The sequence below is a fragment of the Seriola dumerili genome, unplaced genomic scaffold (genome assembly GCF_002260705.1).
Source record: "Seriola dumerili isolate Sdu_G_001 unplaced genomic scaffold, Sdu_1.0 BDQW01000621.1, whole genome shotgun sequence".
Classification (NCBI taxonomy): domain Eukaryota; kingdom Metazoa; phylum Chordata; class Actinopteri; order Carangiformes; family Carangidae; genus Seriola; species Seriola dumerili.
In genome coordinates, this window is record NW_019174876.1 from 813970 (window position 1) to 836971 (window position 23002).

The following is a 23002-nucleotide window of genomic DNA, read 5'->3' on the forward strand; positions in this document are numbered from 1 at the left end:
TCATTTATTTGGCTTAAAAGAAAAAGAATAAAGTATTTGTCCTTTGGGGAAAAGAAGTGACAGCAGCGTCTAAAGCAATAAAAAGTAGCAGCAGTAGCAATGTAATAAATAACATAGTTTGAACAGAACATAAACATCATAAACACAACACGCCAACTTACTCGCTAAAATCATAATTGGTAGGTTGGTGTAACACCATGAAAGCTTTTTACAATAACCAGCTAGCCTCAGAGCTCAGCAGCCCTGTGAATCTTGGGCTGATGTTTTCCTTTCCTGTTTCCTCTCTCCTTTTTCAAACTCTTACTTCCTGTCACCCAACTGTCTCTGACTTTTCTTTAACTTCCCATCCCACTTTCTTAATACTCCCTGTCTTCATTCTCACCTCACTTCGTCCTGTCCTCTTTTTCCTGTCATTTAATTTCCACTCATCTTTTCTGCCACCTTGACAACAATCCTGGATCTCTCGCTCACTCTCCTGACACTTTACCGTTTCCTGTCTCATTCGATGCCACTCCTCAGGTCTCTGTGTCTAGCAGTGATTTGGTTCGGTGCGTGACGGGGCGTGGGAGGTTTGAGTCTGCACATCTAGCAGGCTTTGGCTGTGACCCTAGTCAGTTTGTAGACCTGCGCACATAAAGTACATCTATACATTGCAGTTTTAAACATGTTAACCAGTTCAGGTGTCACACATACACTCACTTTCAACTTAACAATCCTCTAGATCAGGGGTCTCAAAGTCAAATTACCTGGGGGCCACTGGTCAGGTAGTTCTCTCCTAGTGGGGCAGCATAGCACTACAGATTTCGGCTATACAAACTCATGTCGATGACACTGCTCTAGATTGTTAGTGGAGCGACGCTGCTGCAGACTGTATACAAGGAGAACAGCAGCTTTGTCCTCACAGATAGCGACAGGAAACAGTCACATTAAACCTCACGAAGAATGAGTCAATTGTCTAGGTGTCTTGAAACTCTCTGTGCTAGTCTCAGGTGCACTACGTGAAATCTTAGCTAATAGTAGGTAGGTGCTATTACTTGATCAATCGATTTAGTTGATCAACAGAAAAGGAATTGCAACAATTGTTTAAATAATTTTTCAAGCAAAAATGCCAAAAATTCATGGGTTTTACCATCTCATATGTTTTCCTGCTTTTCTCTCTCTTAAATGATAGCAAACTGAGTATCATTAGGTTTTGGAGTGTTTGTTGTGGGGGACAAACAAAACACACACAGACCCAAAAGAAATCATTTCTTAATGTGGGTGAGCCCTGGGCTGGTTATTTGAAACCCCTGCTCTAGGTCCTAAAAACACCAGAACATGCTTTATCAAGACTTGTCTGTATGTTTTCTTAAAGTCTGAAATTTCACAGGAGCGGGTCTATTATCTCTTGGCCCCCACCAGCAACATCCTACACGCAGCCTTTGGTCTGGAAACACTGTGGAGCACTACATCACACTAAACAGCAGAGGGAGACAGAGAGGTGGACAAAGAGGAAGAGGTAGACAGAGAGTGAAGTAAAGAAATGCTCCACAGGTAAAAAGATCTACTCCATTTCTATTCTTTGTACAAGATAAGCTCCTGTTCTTAGCCTTCTCACTCAAAAAGCACTCTGCTCCCATTTTTACCTCCAACCTCTCTCCTCTGTTTCTCACACTACACTAACAGTTATTCAGTCTTCCGAATTGTCACCAACGAGCGCACGACTCCCAACTTCTACTTTGTTTTTTCCTCCCTCACTTCTAGAAAGAGTCGGACACTTCTTGTTTCTAACTCATCTTTTCTCTTCTTAGCATCCCTCCGTATCTCTTAACTCTCCACTTACTCATTCTGAATACACAAAAAACATACACAACTCCTTCTCTACAAAGCTAGAATGCAACACTAATTTTTTTGTAATTTTTTTCCTTGTTGTTTTTCCAATTATGCAGCTGCTAAATACAATGATGGAAACATATTTCATAGCAATGTTAATTAGAACTACTATTCTAACATGTTAAAAATGAGCCAACAGATTCATTTGTTCTTGTTTGTGTGTTAGAGCTGTAGTGTGAAGGTGAATAAATGACTAGGAAATATAATCTCACTTATAAAAACAACCAGTGACTGTGTCTTGATATTCATCCACACACACACTCACAAACACACATGGAAAAGCTTACTCACACTCACACACACACATAGATACAGCCTGAGAATGTGTGATAGTAGAAACACCTGAAGAATCATAATTGCACCGGACATTGCTGTGTCCTCCATAACGTTTATGTACAAGAGCGATTCATGATTGCTAATGTAGCAGATGCTTTGTTCCAGTGTGTAGTGACTACTCTGTTGACTAATCCAATGGTTAGGATCAATGCTGGAGACAGACATGTAGGTGAAAAACTAATGAAAAGTGGAGGAAATGTAGACACACATAAAAGACACACACACGGTTTTTGTGTGTGGCTGTTAGACACACTGTGATGTGACGTCATATGATAGTTTAACGAGAAGTAACAGAGTGTAAACGAAACTACAGTGTGAACTCTTTTCTGCTCCCTCCTCCCCATGTCTGCCTGTCCAGATTCGACGCAATCATAAGGAGAACCACCTGTATCGTCTATCCATCCATCAGTCCATCTCTCCCGGCCATCACTCCATCTGTCGATCCAGAGTCCTCCATCGAGTCTCCGTCTCTCCCTCTTCCTCTTCAGGTTCTCCGGTGGACAGATGGACAGGTGGGCTGGGTCTAACGCTAGGGCTTAGCTGCTGACGCTGGGCTAGACTAGGACAGACTGAGTCTGGGCTTGGCAAAGCTAAAGCTAGGCTAGACTAGCGTGTGGCTAAGCTAAGGCCAGGAGGGCTAGGCTACCTACTGAAGAGCGAGTGGAGCTGGTGCTGATGGCTGTAACACTGGCTGCTGCGAGGCGACTCGGTGCGATCCATCACCGCCTGAAACCAACCGGCCACGTCCACCTCCAGCACCTCGTAACGTCGGATGAAACTATGCTCCTGGACGAGGAAGATGGACAAAGAGACAGCGAGAGATCGAAACAGTTTAGTTACATTTGAGCATCGGGTAATCCTGGTTATTCTGGCAATTGCTCATTACGACTGGTGACTTACCAGCAGCACGTGGTATTTTGGCCTTTTTCTGTGATCCTTTGTGAGGCTGTGGAAAGATGTGCACATTAAATGAAGCTGCAACAAATTAATTTTAAAAGAACCAGTTTTAGAGTGATATTCAAACTCACCAGTCTTTGACGAAGGACTGGAAGTCGAGGGAGAAGCCCATGCTGAGAGGCAGCAGAGGAGGATCTTCCTGCAGCACTTTGGTCAGAACCTCAAAGTCTGTCTTGCAGTTCTTGTAGGGAAACTGTCCCGTGGCCAGCTCCACCTGCAGGACACAGGGAACCATGAGCATCCAATGTCACTGACAATAAATGCTTGGCTTGTTTGTAAGGAGACTGTTTAAATAACTAACACAAAAATAGTAACTTTACAGATGTCTACAACCTAATGTATGCAGGTTCTGTCAATAGTCTGAGGAAAAAAATCGAACTCACTTTCATGCTCAAACCATAGTTTTTCCATCCATTATTGGAAACGTGTATTTTAGTGCCTAGTTTAGTTCCTCGGGTCCTATGGTTCTTGGAACTATGTAGTCGAAAAAGCGCTTCATATTCCAAAGGTCAATAATAAATTTTTACATTCAAGTTCTTGTCAACTCCTATGCAGCAGCACACGTCTATATGCTTATAATACACTGTTTATAGGGGCATTTATCTCCTAGATCAAACATTATTATTAGTCACAACAAAAAAAAAAAATTGCACAAATCTTGTGCAGCCCCTGATCAGTCATTATGGAACTCCAGGCCGATGCTTGTTTCATATATTGCAATAAAATGACTGAATGATTTACCAGAGAGATGCCGAGGCTCCACACGTCTGCTCGGATGTCATAGTCGGGTTTGGTGGGATCTGGAGGGTCTATTCTCTCAGGCTGCAGGAATACAAAATATTCAGTATGTCTATAGATGACATACGGGATGTGATGTTGTGTGTGAGCTCGTCGTAGTATTTTGAGAGTACAGTGTATGTGTGTGTGTTTTCACTCACCGCCATGTAGGCAGCACAGCCGGCACTGCGAGTCTTGGCCTTCGAGTCGACGAGGCGTCCACTGATGCCGAAATCACACAGTTTAATCTGACCTTTAGCGTCCAGGAGGATGTTGGAGGGTTTGACGTCCCGGTGGATGACACCGTGTTTCTCTTTTAGGTACAGCAACGCTTTCACTATCTGGAGCAGAAACACAGTAGGACCAAACAGTAAGAGCAAAAACAATAGAGTGAGCAGTGTTACACTTTCCTGATCTCGGTATGTGTTTCTTCCACTTACTGCCACTGTCATCTTTCCTAGGATTCGCTCTGGGATGGGGCCCTGGATTCTCTTCTTCAGCTTCTCCGCACAAGTTCCCATCAGCTCCATTGCAATGAATACATCCGTCTGTACATGTATGCAAACACACACAGACACACATCCAGCTTTTACCAGTGCAGGAAGCGAGTTTACTGAGATGCAAGAGTAAAAACGTTTGTTTGACTTTAGCTGTAAAATTTACTCTTGTTCTACTATTTTAATGTTAAGAATACAGACAGTAATGTATATTTGGGACACCCACGTTGGTAACTATGGCGCCGTAGCACTGGATGATGTAAGGGCAGTCATGACTTTTCAGCACCACGTCCAGGTCCATCAGAATCCTCTTGTTCTCATCCTTGTTTCCTGTACGACGCATTTGCTGGTGACACACACACACACACACACACACACACACACACACACACAGACATGTAAGATTCCTGCAGGCATTTGAATGTAAGAAACACACACCATGCTGTGTGTACAAGTTAAGTAACAAGTAATTAGGAAATCACAAAGCAAAGACTCCTGCGGTGAACTGACTGACTGTCTAATTGTTAAACTGCTCGGACGGCTACAATTAAGTCAACTCTTAAATAGGAGGGTTGTTACGTTGGGTTATTACTGCCACTTGTTGGTAAACTAGACGCAAATAATGTACAACAGAAAGTAAGAGCGCCACTAAGCTGTGGTGAGCATCAAGTTCCTACTGTATTTTGTTTTGAGTCTTTATGGTCCCTGTATGGAAATTTTTATAAGAAATGTTCTCGTCTTTTGGTAAGTGACCACCAGATATTAACAGCACACAGAAAGCTCAACAACAAATGATCTGAAAAACACTATTCTGTTCAGAGCCCGTTCTGATTGGAACCTGTTACCGGCCCCCATCAAACACATTATCATTAGAAAGAGCGTCAAACTGCAAGTGATGTATAATTTACGTAAGATCTAAGGCCGGGCTCTTATCTTGTTCTGGGTTGTGTACCAGTTCAGTCCTATTTTAGACTAACTGTGTATTGTTGATGCATTTTATATTCCTCAGGTTATTATTTTCATTTCGAACTGTCAATGTCTAGATTTTGCCCCATCAGGATGGATCCCAGGACAGCTAGCTTCAGCTCGTGGCTGATGGGGATCCTGTTAACATTAAACAATAAACTTATGGCATGGGGATTAAAACAATTTGATCTCATTACATCTAAAACCGACATTTTCTGGAGGGCAGAGATTTCCTTTCACAGAAAAGTGGTTGACTCAGATAAGCAACATCATATTGTGGTTGCTGCTAACTTTGTATGTCATCACTCTTCTTAAATAATATAGCCGATCTCACATTATTATTAACCTGTATTTTTCTGCATTTTGTCTGATGTTCTTCATGATTATACAATAAAAGTTTAGCTGTAGCTTGATAATGTCTGCTGGTTGTATGTGTGAAGCTGGATCCTGTGTAGACTGCGAGTAATATGTGGCATAATAAAGCAGGTTGTGTGAACAATGAAAACATACGAGTGCGGGAGGGACTTACTTTGACAGCGATGACATGGCCCGTCTTCTTGAATCGTACTTTGAAGACCTGTCCACAGGTCCCGCTGCCGATCTCCCCCTCACTGATAAGGTCTGTCACCTCCGCTGGATACCGCTGTGGACGCACAAGTAAGCGAAAACATGACAAAAAAGGATTTTATATCCTGCTCAAGATATTTCTACTGGTTACACTGCTAACTGGATGTTATTTCTCTGCAAACTCTTCAAGCTGAAAATCGAGGAGAGAGGCCAATTCTGACTTTCTGCATCGTAAGGCAACAGCAAACGCCTTTGGGCCATTTAGTAACAAATTTTTTGATGTGCAATTAAGCTGCTCCCCCCATGGGCCATGACTGAGACTACCAGCACACAGTGATGAAGAAGATGCATTATTTCCCTGCTTAAAATGAAATCATTGGTGACTGAGATGCTGTGAGTGACATCTCATTGAGTGCATGATGCAGCAACCCCTCAGGGATAATGAGAGGATGTTAAAACACTCTGGAGTGCAGTGATGAGTCACATAATTTTCTTAAACTTCTTCAAACCCTGACTGGCTCTGACTGTGATACTGGACCTGAGGGCTGAAAGAGCGAGAGAGAGTTTTTTTTCTGACTCATTCTGTGCTTTGCTCAAGGACACTTCAGTGGTGTAGATGTTTGATTCTGTATTTTCTTATTGTCAAGGTTAATTTAATTGTTAAGACAAAAACCAGTATGTTGTTAGTCAGTCTCCCAATCTGTGTGTAGCACTCAGCCCCAAGCTCACTGGTTCTTACTGAAGATGTAAATCAAATTTAAAAACAAATGTATTAAGTTTAGTAGGGGATTCGCAATTCCAGACTAGAGAAATTCAACACGTGTCTCTGTGTGCACATCTCACCTGACCGTCGATCTTCAGATAACCCGTCTGTTTCATGATCTCCTGCAATTTCTGATCAATCTCTGCACTGCGGGGGACAACGCACACAAGGATGTCAGAGAGCGCAAATGCTACACAAAGTATGTGTCAGTGTTAAAATGTCCATATTGAGATATGAAACAAAGAGGGGGGGGGGGGGGGGGGGGGCACCTCTGACTCACAAATAGATGCCGAGTGTGTTTCTGTACATCTCTTCCACCCACACTCTGCATGTGGATCCATTAAGTTTAACATAACCTGCACTGCTTTACATGATCCTTCATACTGCTCGGTCCTCTGCGTTTGTGTGTTGCTGTGCCGTGGGCATATGTATGTGCATGTTCATATGACAGTCTTGTGTGTATGTATGTGACATTGTTTTATCTCCATGTTTACATCCATACTTCTCCACTGTGCTTACAAAGAGTGTTGCACTCTCTCATCCTTTGTGGCTTTTTTTCAAATGTGTGTTTCATTTTCAATCGAGAGAGTTCAGACTCAAGTTATGATGCCTTCATTGTATTTAGAGCCAAGTTTAAAGTACTCGTTAATAAAAAAACAATTAATGCTACTTATCGCCGCACTGTCATTCCCAGAAAAGTTATTATTCATACAAACTTAAAGATATATTGAATATTCTTTTTTGAATCATAATTTTTTGCCAGTAGTAGTAAGCCAATCAATTCTATGCTGTAAGACTGATTTCCAACAACAAAGTAGATCCTTTTGGCTCTTCTGTAAATACAGTCTCGTTAATTATTGTCACAGGAACATCAGCGTGTCTAAAAGTGAACATACTTCTCTAGACTCTTCTGTAGGCCGTAAGGAGGTGTGGGCAGGGTGAGCATGTGTCGCGGGCGGCTGGGGTATGGGTGGTGCTGAGGCGAACTCTCTGAAGACGATGAACGGCTGCCTCCATCGTTGGCCAGTGGCAGCTGGAGCGCTGGGTTGGGGTGAGGGGAGGGGAGAGACGACACATTAGACACAGACAGGAGACTCGAGGACAGAGTGGTGTGTTTTACACCAGAGGCCAGCATGCCAGAGGGTGTAAGATGGCTATGTTCATTCATGCATTCACTGACTCCAATATTTTAGTGATTTTAAATGATGCACAAATAGAGTGATAACGTATTATTATTTGATTTATTAGCTTTGTTTAACTAATTTCTATGTTTTCTTTGACTTTGTGTTTCCTTCCTGAAATCTGGGCTTCAGATTGTTTCGCACAATACGAGACTGAAGAGAAAAGAAAGTGATCTATTATATCATGTGTGGCAGCGACTGAAAATTATTTCCCATGAGTCTTCAAGAGCAAAAGAGAAACTGGCCTTGGCGAGGTCAAAGAGTTCTTTTACTGCAGCACTGCTATCTAGGCCCTGCATAGTATTTAACCAGCATATGAACTTGTTGTTTTTTCCCCTCAAAGTTACAGCTTTGTTTTTGTTTCGCTGATGTCCCGACCCAATGTTAAAACAAACAGGACGGTTATCTCAGAGCAAAAGCAACACCATTCTCAGGCAGAGAGAGACAGCAAAGGGGTTAGCCCACAACTCAGGAGGTACAGTTTAGGGATGCGTCCACAGGTTGTTTTTAGAGGAAAACTACAGTTTATTAAAACTTGGGGTTTATTTTACCAGCTCCAGCCATTGTTTTTTAACTCAGCAGCACTACTAAAAATATGACCAACAGGGAAACAAACAAGCAGTCGATCATACAGGTTGTAAACAAGCTGACAGTTTGGAGGTAAAACAAAATATATGGTGGATCAGAGTTGAACCAAAAGGTCAATCTGTCAAATGTTTACAACAGACAGTTTTGGTAATAATTTTACTGTTCACCTTTCTTTTCTTTTCCAAATAAGTTTGGCTAACCTGAGTGTCTTTTTTACGACCTGTAACCGCTTGTCTTTGTTGGCCCTTTGGGCATCTTTTCAGCGATGTCACCATGTTCCCAGATCTCAGTGATTATATAGGTGAGTACAATGTTATCATAACCAATGGGCAGAGCAATGAAAATAAAGTTATAATAAACTGTAGCCACACAGCCTTACACATACAGTAAATGACTTCACAACCCTGGATGACAAACTGACAGTTCAAGACTGACTGGCACTGAAATCCAAAATCCAAACAGAAGATGCAACATGCTTCTGGCCCCGTATAAACGAAGGTGTAAATCATGCGTGAAAAGACATGTCAAAACACTGCTGGACTAATATCAGGTGTGCGTGCAAGCACTGGCTCAATTTCAAGTGGAAATGTTAAAGAATTTCAAGAGAATATTCCAAGGTAGTATCAGCACAGACCTGTCATGCAACCAAATGCTCAGACAGAAAATCAGCAGCTATGAAGATCGACTAGGAATACTAAATATGACTTCAGACCCCTGATTACTAAGAGTTTAACTCTCTACTTAATAGCAATGTCACATCAGCAACTTTTTCAAATCCTCAAAACCAGTTTGAAAAACATTTCAAGGACCATACAACTATTGTCATAATCATAATTATAATTGTTTTTGTAGTAGCAGGCTGGCAACTCCTCTGAGAGTGCCAGCGGGTGTTTGTATCCATGAGTCACCTGTGGATGGATCAGCCTGTAAAGGGAGAATCAGTTAGTGAAGGGGAGGAGGGGTTAGTGTGGGGAGGAAGGAGTACTCAGGCAGTCTTTGGCACCAATCGCATCTCCATAGCTCTGCTGGCTCCAGATGGACGGATGGGAAGATAGACGGGCAGACAGAGCAGGGAGAGGGGGAGACACATAAACACGCAGATACTCGCAGGCACTGCTGCACCGCCTCCTGCTCGCACAGTGCCGCTGCAAAAGGAAGGAGGAGGGAGGGAGGGGATGCCAGAAGATGAAGAACAGACAAACAACATCAAACAGTCTAATGTGAGGGAGAAAGAGGAGAAATTCAGCCAAAACTGCATAGCACAGACTAAGCTGGAAGTCGGACAGTCAGTCAGCCAGTCAGACTCGGACAGGAAGGCAACTCTTCAGTCGCCACACAGAGAAAAACACAGAGAAAAAGAGAAGAGTGTTCACAGCACTCCTGCAGACGGACCAGTGGGGATGCTGGATTAGAGACCGTGTCAAACAAAACACAACCCAAAACATCGTGCCGTGCAGAAAAGCCACATGCACCGTGATTCTCTGCCTCCAGCGAAACGAAGGTTAATCTAATAATACACACACACACGCACGCACGCACACGCACACACACACACACGCGCACGCACACACATACACACACACACACACTGAACATCAACACACACCAACACTGCCCTGCCACTGGCACAGACATACACAGTCAGAGAGAGGAGTAGGGATGGAAAGATGGAGAGAGGATGTGATTTGAGAAGAGGTGTAAATAACTGCTGGGCTAAAATTTCAGCACTGGTCAAGGACTGGTTTCACAAACATGGATTAAACTTTTACCCCTCAGAGGAGCTTCTTATTCAGTCGTAAAACTGTCGGGCACTGGTGTGAGATACAGAATAAGACATTAAGTGTGTGAGTGAGAGTGAAGGGGCGCGCGCGCGCGCGTGCGTGCGTGCGTGTGTGTGTGTGTGTGTGTGTGTGTGTGTGTGTGGAGGGAGGAGGTTTGAAATACAAAGTCAACATGCTTTAAAGTTGTGATTATAATCCATAATGTCTGTGAAACCAAACTACATTTTGTCAGCTGGTGTTAATAACAACTTACACCATCTTATATGTTACTACAATACCATCCAGTCTGTCTGGCTGAAACTCAGTATGCACCTATATTTGTTGGAGAGAGTAAACTGACTTTTACAGACACACATAAAAAGGAGAAACGGTTGTCTTTCAACCTTTTTCAACAGTCTGTTCTTTCTTAGAACTTTAATTCCACTGAATGTAAGAAAAGTGTTAAAAAAAGACGAGTGTGAGTAATTACAGTAAGTGAAGTTGTAGTATTGAGACCCCATTAGTCTCTACTGGAGCAAAACAAAGGAAACTAAATTGGTGAGAATGTAAAGAACTGCGTTTTTTTAAAAGTCAATAACACTCTCTGATAGGTGTAAGGTTGGTATACAACAGAAAGAGAAGATGAGGGAGGAGGGGATGGAAGGTGAAACAGGGGGCACAGGTGTTGGGGGGGGGGGGCAGTGGCAGAGAGAGCGATGGATTGAATGATACCTGCACGCTGGGAAGGGGCTGGAGCAGGACTGAGCTGGATCACGATGACTAGACAGAGGAAAGAAAATATACACACACACGCACATTACTGCACTGTACTAGTGAGACGATCACACATGTGCGCACACATACGCGCTCCATCTTATATCAAATGGAGAAAAAAACCCCCACAGACTTTATGACTTCTATAATTCACTTTCTCAAAAAGAACACAAATCTGAGCAGTGTATAAAGTACAATTCTGGCATTACTCTGGTTTTCATATTGTCTGCGAATCCTATGAAAAGACCAAAATCAACAATCAGCATCAGTGCATCTCTCACTACTTTTCGACTTTCCTACCCTGTCTGTGGCACTTAGCCCCAAGCCCACAGGTTTCTACTGAAGTCACAAATCTTTAAAAACTGGTCAGAAAATATATCATTTCATTTTAATAAAAGGTTCAGTAATTTCCTGTACACAGCTGGGCACTGTGATTTTTAGCAAACGTTACTCAAACAGGAGTAAATATTTCTTCTTGGACTATTTTCAACTGCCGATTAATACACATTTGGTGCTCTAGTGAGCATTTACAGCAGCAGGATGGTGTATATCCTCTCAAAACAAGTTACAGTGTCCATGTTCGTGGCAATGAAGGCACAGGTCACCCAGTGCAACGGTGAGGCACATTGGTGTGTTTTTAATTGGGATCTACTGTTCAGAGTACCAATACCGGATTTAAAATTTGTATTACTTACTGCATGGAAGTCATTGGGATCACTTTCCATTAGGTGAGTTGAGGGGAGTGATTGCTGGTGCACTAAAAATTAAGTCAGTGCCATGCTGTGACTGAGTGAAGGTAACTGATGACAGAAAACGCTGACTTTTAGTATGATATTGAGGGAGTGGATTGGATCTCATGTATTGGATCAGTGCATCCCTTGTTTTTGGTTGAGGACACGGAGGAAAAGGCTTATATCAGGCTTTGGATACACAGATGACACTTGTTATCAGTTATTCTTGGCATTGGTCTTTCCATGGTATTTGTTGACTATAAGAGAAACAGAATAACCCCAGCCTGTCATTTAACTCATTCACACCTTTCCCACTTTCATTCTTACAGACAGCTAATGTACCCTCATGATACTTGTTTTAAGAACACAGAAGAAAAAACAAAGAAGGTTTGTGGTCAATGTCTCTCAAACCTCATATGACTGGACAAGACGTGATGATCTGTAGGAAAGAATGATCTGTATACATCAGTGAGTGAATGTATATTATTGCTAATAGCTTTAAAAATTCACTATCATACGTTGGTAAGATAATAAAGATGTTTCAGTCTTCATCACAGTGTCTGTCTCAGTGTTACATGCAGACTTCCCTGCTAAACTAACCGGGCTGTTTGGCTGAGTTTTCTCCTCTGACACGGTCCAAGGGCCCAGCGTTACCGCTTCACCCCTTAATACAACACTGACTTCAAATCCACTGAAAACTGTAAAGGGGTTTTATTCAGTGGCTCTGCAACAGACTGGCGTTTTACCTCTCCGTGTAAAAAGTACAAACAGTGTTAACATCTTAACAGCACCACAGAAGAAGGCAGTTAACGTATGTTTAACGTTAGCTAACGTTAGATGAGATAGCTGGCACATACTAGCGTCTGTTTCGTAAAGGGTCAAAAAATGGCAGGGAAAATTGACTTTGCCGCAAGAGTCATAAGCATATACACTGCTTAATAACTGTATGAAGCTACACAAACGCTTAAATGAAATGGCACGTCTAAAATATTTACATAGGCAACCTGGAAACTACATCACATTTTCAGATTGACGCTGGGCCTGCCACCGACTATCACTCAGAATGCTAGCCCGTTAGCCTAGCATGTTTGACAGGACAGAATCAAAACAGATTTCGGGACGTGACTGCCAGCAAGGTATTTCATGACAGCGCTTCGGATTTTCTAAATTTTGTTTTACTCGCTATAGAAATTGTCCCACCAGTTAGGTAAGTGATTTCACACAAGAATTTACCGACCAAGCGGAGTCGGTGTTTGTTTATGTAGCTAGCCTGTTAGCATGTAGTAGCTAGAGGCAGCATTAACACCCCCACTCCTTCCCTCCCTCCCTCCGCCTCTCCGATCTTTCCCCCTGCTATTCTGGCCGTTACCGACTCCCCGGTCCTCCCCGGTGGACACTCACTCGGCCTCGGACGTGATCGCTGCGGACTCATGTCGATGTTGAGGTCGATTCTCCGGCGAGCTTCTTCATTTTCCTGCTTTAGTTTCTCCTCGATTCGCGACAGCCTCTGTTCCAGCGACGACATCTTGAAAAATTGAGCACCATGTAGTTCCCAGCAGAGCTCTCGACTCCCCTCTCTGGCAGGCAGGCAGGCAGGGCCAGCAACACACATACACACACGCGCGCACGCGCGCATACACACACACTCTCTGATTGACTGACTGGACTGGAGAGAGACACACTGCAGTAATGTGATCACTCATGTTACACCTCTGTCCTCATGCACCTATATTGCACGATATTACAGAGTCATTCCTTCACAACAACTAATCGCCATTCACCCAGTATATACGGTTGGGGTTTTTACTCAGGGTATTTGTCATCAAAGGGATCTGAGGAGGAAGAATAAAAAGTCCAGATAAATTGAGAAAATTCATTCTTGACCCTAGAGCTGGACATGACTGAACAATCTCAGCTCAAGGTATACTTACTGGCTTGCTCTGGAATTTTTGACATTATCACACTGTCCTCATCAGAAGACTGGGTACCATTCGCTGTGGGTTTATCAGCTGTAATTAATGGCTGTACCACTGCTTAATAAATAATTTACCAACTTTATTTCTGTTCAATAATAGTGATATTACAAATGTTGGCAAACCATTAATAAGCACTTAAGGTTTCAAACTTTTTAGTAAGTCATCAGGCCTGCAGTTATAAATTTTAATATGATATCAATAAAGGGTCTTGGGTTTCTCAATTTCTAATGAGCCATTACGAAAAGTTACATCACCTGTAATAATAAAATGTTAATAAATTATGAGTTCTACAATCGTCAAGTTTGCAGGATTTTGGTCCAGATATACCATATATCCTGCAGTACTTTTCCAGAGGGCAGACAGTTGAACAGTCCATTGGAGGGGTCTCACTAATGATTAAAGAGTTAAAAAGACAAAAGTGTCATGCTGGAGGATGATTTTTACAGTCTGGTGACTCTGTTGTTATTAATGGTTTAAAACTGGTCTACAAAAGCATTTGTAATTGATTTACAAATTAATAAAGCCATTAACCACAGCTTATACACAATTTATAAATGGTGTCTAATCAGAAAGTGGTACAGATTATTGCTTGTTCTGGTGCTTTTAACCATATCACAAGGTCTTCTTCAGCAGGTGGGATTTTTTTTACGTTGTTTTAACTGTAAACACACAGCTATGTTGTAAGTATGACATTCAGTCGCGTCTGTATCCTTATTTCGGCTATACATAGAGGTAACCCATGCATATTTTATGAACCCAGGACGTTTTCTCCATTAGCGATGCTTGCTTCTTCCTGAGGAGGTCAGAGGTCAGGCTACACATCAGCAAATACAAGAGTGGTATATGGACTCACACTTCAGAATGCACACTTCAAAATAATCAACACATGAATGATGATGATGAATAATCATATTATAGCATCATTAATTCCCCTTAAGTTGATAAATGATATTGAATTGAGTTGAAATTAAAAGCAGGTCAGTGACCAATTTGGATCCTGACCCATTCATTCAAAATGATGCAGTAGAAATGTATTTCTGCACTTCGTCAAAAACAGACTATACACACAAATACTGTAGTTGTAGAAGTAATATTTTTACTGAAATGCATTTCAGGTTTTTTTAACTTCTCTTTCTGGTATCTGTACTTGAATGAACACTCCCATGCCCATAACAACAATGAACAGACATAATATTCACTCCAGGTTTTTTTTTTTTTCTTTTTTATAAAATAAGTCATCTCATTCTCTCACATGGTTTTGTATTGTCATACACAAGATACGTAAAATCTACACCATCAGACATCCAGCTTCACAACAAACCTCTCCTGTACTCAGAAATGTTTATGTGCTATAGATGTTTATACCACTGGCTCATATTTTTCCAACATTAATGAGTGTGTTTCCCTCTAATGATAGTGTTCATTTAGAAATGTATTGCCAAGAGAACTTGTTTGCTTGGATCTAAAGCTGCTCTCACTGCAGCCAGCTCTCCAATTCTTTCTACCGTGGAAAAGTGGCTAGTGAGGTTTGTTTTGCTTGTGGCGCCACCCAGATCTTCAAAAAGTACTGAGATATCAATCAGTTTCGGTTAAAACAAAGATGATTTTAGCGCTGTGATGGAAACCAAACCCTGCAGTGACCACAGTGGGTAGGTTTTAACCTGTGGGTGGCTTAAGTTCTTCAAACAGACACAAAAACAACTGCTACAGCCAGTGTTTGATAAGTTTAAAGTCTGATGCAACTGTCTTGGGGAGGAAAATGACTTCATGTTCACAAACCTCTGGGAGCATCTAGACAACTGGATGAATATGTCTCAAACCCATAATGGAAAGTCTCTTACTTGTTTATCAAGTCTTAGTGTTCAGATTTTTTTCTCATGGTCATCTGTGTTTGCAACATATTTATATCAAATTATGATATGAATGTGTGTTATCCCAAAATGTGTAATACCCCCCCAAAAAATAATAAAAAAAGCATGTGTAGGGTACTGAACAATACATTGACAGTCATCAAATATGACTCATTTGCAAATTGTTGTTGGATTTTGTCACAGAAATTAAAATCCAAGCAGCATAAATTTTTAAAAAGTGGTTGGTAGACGTCCCAATAAAAAGGTCTATTGCAACTAAGTAAGACAGTGGTTCTTTACCCCATAGTTAACTCATATTTCGCCTAGACTCAGTCGGCCTGACTGAAGGTCATCAGCAATCGACTGATGAAAAAGCTCAGAGTACAAATTTACTCTGAACGTCACTAATTCCACTCCGACAAGGAAATCCTCTAAAAAGATCAGTTGAGAGTATTTCCGCAGCGCGGTGAATCACTGCTCCTGCTGCTGTATACAAAGGGTCACAAAATAAAAACAAAACGCTTTTCTGTGGAACAGATACAAGTACAAATGTAAGGCATTGGTATAAGAGGCCACTGAGCAACCTCCAGACAGTCAACAATATGAAGAGCTCGTCCTCTCGCAGCTGCACAGATGACAGGTGACTACACTGACACATAAGAGGATGGGAGGAGGCATTTCATAGGATAATGTTTACAAGATACACAAGTCACTGGTGTGTTGTACAACGACTAGAGAGGGGGTCTTCGTTCATCCTTCGTTCTTGAAAGAACATTTAACCCCATCAGCTAATTGTCTCTCAGTCCTCGATCTTTAAAACCCTGCAGACACACAAACACACACTGACTTCCTTCAGTCTATCCACATTCATTCACAGTGTAATTAATGGCAGACAAACAGTCAGCGGACAGTCAGTAGAGACTGTTGGTCCGCTCACTAGCAGAGGTCAGAGACGTAGTCAAAGTCCCGGAAGCTGTCCTGGTCTTTGCGGGAGAGGACGCGGGGTTCACGTGGAGGCGTCAGGGTCGGAGCTTCAGTGGTGAACTCCTCGTCAAAGTTACTGACGTCTTCTTTGCCCCCGATGGAGGGGACGAAGGGAGGGGGCACCTTCCTCTGCAGCAGTGCCTCCCAGTCCACATTCTGGAGAGATACGGAGAAAAAGAGACAAGAAATAAGTGAAAAGGTGGATTAGGAATCTACTGATCTTTCTCAGTTCTGCATATATTTTCTTTAACGGGTCAAAAAGGACAAGTAAAGCTGCCTGCTATTTTTTTAAGGTCTCTCTGCATTCACCTATCAGTTGGAGAACATGCCATGGAGGAATAATACAAGCAGAGACAACCAAAGCTTAGAGAAAGAGCTGCAGGTGACCGGTTCTTCCACTGCAGCTGTGTGAGTCAACACACCTTCAACACATCAGCACATCATCAAGGTCACGCTCTCCTGTGGAAAAACCTTTGCTCTTCCTCACCCTTAACCCCCCCCCACCCAAAAAAAACAGCATTAGTGCACTTACTCTGAAAAATGGCTGCTTCTTCACCTCCTCTGCATCCTTCTCACCAGAGCCCAGTCTTCTCTCCGGGTTCCTCCTTAATAGCTGCTCGTGACAACACACACACGAAAGAATAAGAAATTGTAAGGGGATGCAAACTATGTTGGTGATTAATGTTTCATATATCATGTAAATGCAGCATTTGTCACGACAGTGCTGTGTATTTATGGGTGTACTCTTACCCTTCTCATGATGCCAATAGCCTCAGTGGAGAGGAAGCGTGGGTAGCGTACTTCATCATTCACAATGCTGTCAAACACCTCCTCCTCATCATCCCCTGGGAATGGAGACTACACACACACGCACACACACGCACACGCACGCACACACACACACACACGGGAAGACACAAAAGTACACTTAACGCAATAAAATCAGTTTTAGAGGTTTGAAATTCACAAATCAATGTGTTAATCACACTGAACATGTCACGTCACATATAGAGAGACTTGTCATATCTAACACACACTGCATAAACACAGATAACTAGAAGGAATATAAATAGGGCATTTAAGAGGGAAGTTCAGCAAATTTGCAATATACCACAATAAAAACCTAATTTTCATAATCATTCAGGATAAACCTTCATGATGTTATAAATGTACTTTCATTACTACTTTTAGGTTTGCACAAGAGTTTGATAACAACTTATTTCTTGAACTCGTAATGTTGCAGTTATGAGTTACGTGACCTAATTCTTAGACGGTCAACAGATCATCTTTTATTTCTTTGGTCTCTTGTTAAATTCACTGTTTTTTAGGCAATTTCAAATATTTCAGGATCTGGACGTGACATAATCCATCCTTCATATCTCCAGAGGAACAGCTACAGTCTGTGAAAGCACAGTGTGACATCAGATGCATGTGGTATCAGCCTCACAAGTTTGTAATGTGTGTTCCCATGGAGACTGTAAGAGGTTTGCGTATGTGGATGTGGATTAGTTCTCACCTCTCCCACCAACATTTCATAGATGAGGACCCCCAGTCCCCACCAGTCTACTGCTCTGGTGTAGGATGTATCTGTTAGGACCTCTGGGGCCAAAAACTCTGGAGTCCCACAGAATGTGCTGGTTCGATCCCCAAAACCCATTCCTACAGACGGAGGCACAAAGGTGAAATTTTAGGCACGTTTAAGAAAATGGGACATGTTTTAGGCAAACATGAGAAATGAGAAATGAGCTCCTGCGTCAGTAACATCAGTATCCACCTTCTTTACACAGTCCAAAGTCAGCGATCTTCACATAACCATCTGTGTCTAGCAGCAGGTTGTCAAGCTTGAGGTCTCTGGAAGAGAGGGAAGGTGAAAAGATGTGGGTGAGAATCATTTTCCAAACACAGCAGAGCGTACATAAGGAGTTTAAGAGATACTAAAAAAAACACTAACCCTTCATATTTAATGGGAAAACAGAATCAGACAGAACTCAGATGTGAAATCAAGGGCATAGTTAAAGTTTAAAGATTAATTCCAGAAAAACCTTTGCATCATTTCTTTGTGCTATTGGAGGCTTCTTTTGAAAAATTTCTATTCATATCATTTCTGTTAATTGGTTCAAAAATCCAAAGTTAGAGAGGGAGCTTCTCCATTGGACCCCAGTTAAGATTTAAGCGGGGTTTTTTTTTGTAATCAGTTTTGCTTCTGACGTAGACGTCTCTTTTATACTTCACCTATTATGTGATGAGACAGATTTGTGTGCGTTCCACTCACCTGTACACAATCTTATGGTCGTGAAGGAACTGAAGTCCGAGAACCACGCAGGCCGCATAAAACCTGAAGTCAAACCGCAGAAACATTATTATACAGCTGCATCAAGGGGTGGGGTGGGGGGGCACATAACAAATTACACTAACTATGCATTCAGACCACGAAGCACCACAACCAAAGCTACTGTCTGAGGGCTGACAAACAGCTGCTTGCCAGCTGTGGCACAGTTGTGCTCTGGGTAGGACACCGGCAATACGGCTGATGCACTGCATCTGTGGTTGTACAATGAAAATGGACACTACTACTACATAAAAAGTTGTAGGCTTTTGGTATTGGCCATGTTTACTGAAAATTACTGACTTTGTTGAAGGTACAAATTACAGAAATGAGGGTCAAAGGTTTTTAGTATGATGCATTGCAGTTTGATATAATACAGCTGTTAACTATGGCCTCTAAAATGAAGATAAAGATAAATCTTTTCAGGGCTTTAACTATATAAAATGTTTATTCATTAGAACTACTGAGCAAATTTTTTACGCAGAGCGTCAGAGGTTTGTGAATTACTTAACAGACTTGTGTAAGAGCCTGAATTTGTGGAATAATTAATCACACAAACAAATAATAAAAGATAAAATTGAATAGAAAGAAACTCTCTAATTATAAAGTCTCCATTTAGTATTTTCTTAAACACACATCTGTGCGTATTACGTACACGGCTCGTGGCTCTGTGAAGACGTCCGTGTGGATGTGCATCATCAGGTCGCCTCCTGCTGTGTACTCCATAACAAAACACACGTGCTCTGGTGTCTGGAAACACGCAAACAGGTTGACCAGGAAGGGATGGTGCGACATGTTCACGATCTCAAAGATGCGCTTCTCGCACATCAGACTGGAGAGGCGAGGAGAGAAAAGGTGGAAAGGAGGAAGAGGAGGATGAAGAGGCAAAAGAAAGTGAATAAGCGAGGAGTAAGAGAGGAAGGAAGGAGGTGTAGAGATGTAAAGGAGAAGGTGGAAATCAGAGAAAAATGAGGGGAGGAGAGGAAAAACAGAGGGAAAAATGAGAAACATTTACACATAATTAGTGTTTATTTTGGTCGATGAGACGCCCACACCCAGCCCACAGATGAACTGTAATCATGGTGATTTAAGGCACAGCCGCACAGATTAATACTGTGCAGTGACATGTATAAATGGAGCTCAGAGGATTCAGGCTAAAAAAGCAACAACACACACACAAAGGAAAATGCAGAGTGATAAACACATCAACACACACCTTTCCACCTCATCCCGGGAGATGATATCCCCTTTCTTCAGGGCTTTGATGGCGTACATCATGCCTGTCTTCTTGTACTCTGACAACAACACCTGGAGACGCACACACACAAGCAGCAAAAATGGACTTTTGAAAATGTACAAAACGTGTAAAACGGAGCGCTTGTAGATGTGCATGCTTATTGGTTTAATGAGGAGCAGAAACGGAAACCTTTTAAAAATTTATCAAGATGTGTCAATAAGTTCAAGCTCCTGCAGCCATGACACCAGTTAAAAGTTTCACAAAGAGGAAAGAAAGAAGGAAAGAAGCCATAAAATACAGGAAAAGGGGGAAAATAAGCTCAATAAATGCAAAGACAGGCAGATAATGACATATAGAACACAAAAAGGCTTTTTACACACTGTCTTGTCTGTACGGTTTTCTGATTGTAATGTAAATATCGTGTAACTCTCTGCCCTTTCCTTATTTCTACAAATATGTCAGCTGCCAGTCCAAGTCTTTTTGTGTTTTGTGACACCCCCCCCCCCCCCTTCGATACTGACCAGTTTGGTCGATTCAAAGTTAAATCTCTTGCCAATCAAAAATAAATAAATTAAGAAAAAGGCCCTGGTGTGAAACTGTACCTTCCCAAAGTGTCCCCTGCCCAACACGGCAATCAGCCGGAAGTCCTGGAGGGACAGAGGACCTTTCCTCTGCTTACTGGAGAGATGGACACACACAGTCAGCAGGAATATGTTGCAGAGGATAACAAAATACATTAGAAATATCATATCGACTGCTCAGAATACACGACAGCATCATCTGTCACGGGAGACACTGGAACTGTGAAAGTGGGAGCAGTAATGCTAATGGACAGGCATTTTTCAGAGAAGACATTTTTAACTTGTGATGGTATAAAAAGCACAGGTGTTACAAATAACAGTAACAATGCCTCTGGTAAGGCACAGCAGACCGTGAGTCAGCATGAACAATACCAGGACCCGGAAGCTGAGGCAGCTAAATGGAATTCAGCCATCATTCATTTTATTATTGACGTGTCAAAATGTCTTCTGTGAAAAGGGCCTAATATGAAGCAGAATATACACAGACAATATCAGTCTAAACAGACAATATTGTTGTAATTACATCATTAAAAATATGGCACATAAGGCACATGTAAATGCATATGGAGTCAGTGTTTCTGCGTGAGTGTGTACCTGCTAACAGACGGGGTTCGGACAGGGCACTCGGGGGTGAGGTCTGGGGGGGAGAAGGGCTCGATGACTGGCGGTCGGTCCTGACGGGGGACATGCGAGGAAAGAGACATGAAGGAAAAGACGCAGAGAGACGTGCGGAGACAGAGGGAAAAGAGGATGGAAGACGAGAGACACGGTTTTATGACAACGGCTTAGATGTGATGGACAAACAGCACATTCTCTGATTCGCTCTTTGTTACTGCTCTGTATTTAAAACCTGACGCAAATCCCGTCAAGGACAATCACACCGGCTGTGTTATTTGAATGTCATACGTGCGTCTCACAGAAGAGACTGAATGTTAACAGTCCACAAATCGCCCGCTGTCTACACTGGATATTGTGAAAATATTAACTTTATCTATAATGATCAATTCCCTTTTCAATATGGGCTTTATGGGTTCACCTGAAAACTCTTTTAGAAATCATTAGATCACAAATTAGATTAGGTCACAGATTTGTTTAGATTCAAAATACAGTCCAAGTTCAACTTGAATATTAATTATTATGGCCTGGATTGTGGATTATTACATTATCCACTGATCAAACAGCAAAACAAACAGTTACTCTTTTCTTTACTTGTCGATCAAGCCTTGGGCCTTTCGTTTCATTTTCAACCGATAGATTTCATTTGTCCCACAGTGGATTTACTATAGTAGACCAAACCCTTCACACACACCTCCCCAATTTCCTGGGCTTCCTCTCTCTCTGTCTGTCTCACCGGAGTGTGTGTGTCCGTGTCTCTCCTGTAATCGCCTCTTATCGGAGAGTCGCTGTCCAGACTCAACTTCTCCACTGAGATCTCCCTGGAAAAATTCACACAGATACACACAAACAGACCAACATGGCGATGCAGACAGACGAATGAACAGACAGAAACAGAACACAGAAGGGTTGTTAGACGTGGGGCAGAGAAAGCATCACATGCTTTATTCTTTGCCAGGAAACACAAGGAATAAGGTTCAAGGAACGCTGCTGCTGTTTGATAGCAAAGGCTGGCTGACGGCTATCAAATCGTCACAGGAAGATGCTGAGCGTGTGCACCTCTGCAGCTTATGCACCATTTACATGTGCTTGCTGTGTGTGTGTGTGTGTGTGTGTATGTGTCTCACCCGGAGTTGAGTGTTAGGCTGTGCGCATTGGGACTGTAGGTTCCCGAGTTGTTGACAGTGGGAATAGCGTTCCGAAGCAGCCTCACCCACGTGCCTATGTCCACGTTCATCTGACGAGCACGAAGGAATGCCTTGCCTAGAAACACATGAACGCACACACATCGAGAGTCACTAATGTATGTGTCACACAGCAGATCACCATCAGTCAATCAATCACTCAATCAATCAATCAATCAATCACACTTGTAGGAAAGAGTTACATTTATACCACCATCACAATTTCTTTTTTTAATACAAACTGTCCAACATCAGACCCCATCTCATATTAGATGTTTTAAAAATCTGATTAACAGCCTCTTCCTGCATGGTGTAGCCATTGTTTTTCAAGTTATAAGAGTCCTAAAGGGATCAGGATTGCTATTAAAATACAAGAAAAATTATTTATTACATTTAAAATCATTGCCTCATATTCAGACCTTCTTAGTGAATTTGTATAAAATTAAATTATACTCTAAATTAAATGATACTCCAAAACTT

The 23002-nt window shown here is 42.0% G+C and overlaps 2 protein-coding genes across 5 annotated transcripts in view; both read right to left on the minus strand.

Annotated features, from left to right (window-relative positions):
• Positions 1-2235: 2235 nt before the first annotated feature.
• On the minus strand, positions 2236-13294 carry map2k7 (mitogen-activated protein kinase kinase 7). 2 transcript variants are annotated; one of them, XM_022765041.1, is made up of 12 exons: positions 13171-13294; positions 10997-11044; positions 7632-7776; positions 6816-6882; positions 5935-6048; positions 4666-4785; positions 4383-4490; positions 4104-4283; positions 3907-3987; positions 3237-3379; positions 3109-3154; positions 2236-2994 (listed from the first exon to the last, which is right to left on the minus strand). In XM_022765041.1, the coding sequence occupies exons 1-12, from the start codon at positions 13292-13294 to the stop codon at positions 2851-2853; spliced, it is 1320 nt and encodes a 439-aa protein (XP_022620762.1). In that variant the 3' UTR covers positions 2236-2850. The 2 variants fall into 2 exon arrangements, with proteins under 2 accessions (XP_022620762.1, XP_022620763.1); XM_022765042.1 differs by lacking the exon at positions 10997-11044.
• A 1582-nt stretch (positions 13295-14876) lies between these two features.
• The window catches only part of LOC111236313 (serine/threonine-protein kinase N1-like), a 48673-nt gene continuing 40547 nt past the window's right edge, over positions 14877-23002 (minus strand). For 2 of the 3 annotated variants that reach the window (XM_022765001.1, XM_022764999.1), the window contains exons 12-23: positions 22466-22601; positions 22033-22159; positions 21318-21397; positions 20745-20820; positions 20122-20213; positions 19561-19737; positions 18852-18914; positions 18354-18430; positions 18096-18238; positions 17330-17437; positions 17112-17192; positions 14877-16735 (exon numbers count right to left, since the gene is read on the minus strand). In XM_022765001.1, the coding sequence (XP_022620722.1) occupies positions 16532-16735; positions 17112-17192; positions 17330-17437; positions 18096-18238; positions 18354-18430; positions 18852-18914; positions 19561-19737; positions 20122-20213; positions 20745-20820; positions 21318-21397; positions 22033-22159; positions 22466-22601 (1364 nt within the window). In that variant the 3' untranslated portion in view covers positions 14877-16531. The remainder of the gene's footprint in view (positions 16736-17111; positions 17193-17329; positions 17438-18095; positions 18239-18353; positions 18431-18851; positions 18915-19560; positions 19738-20121; positions 20214-20744; positions 20821-21317; positions 21398-22032; positions 22160-22465; positions 22602-23002) is intronic. The other variant, XM_022765002.1, reaches the window with a different exon arrangement.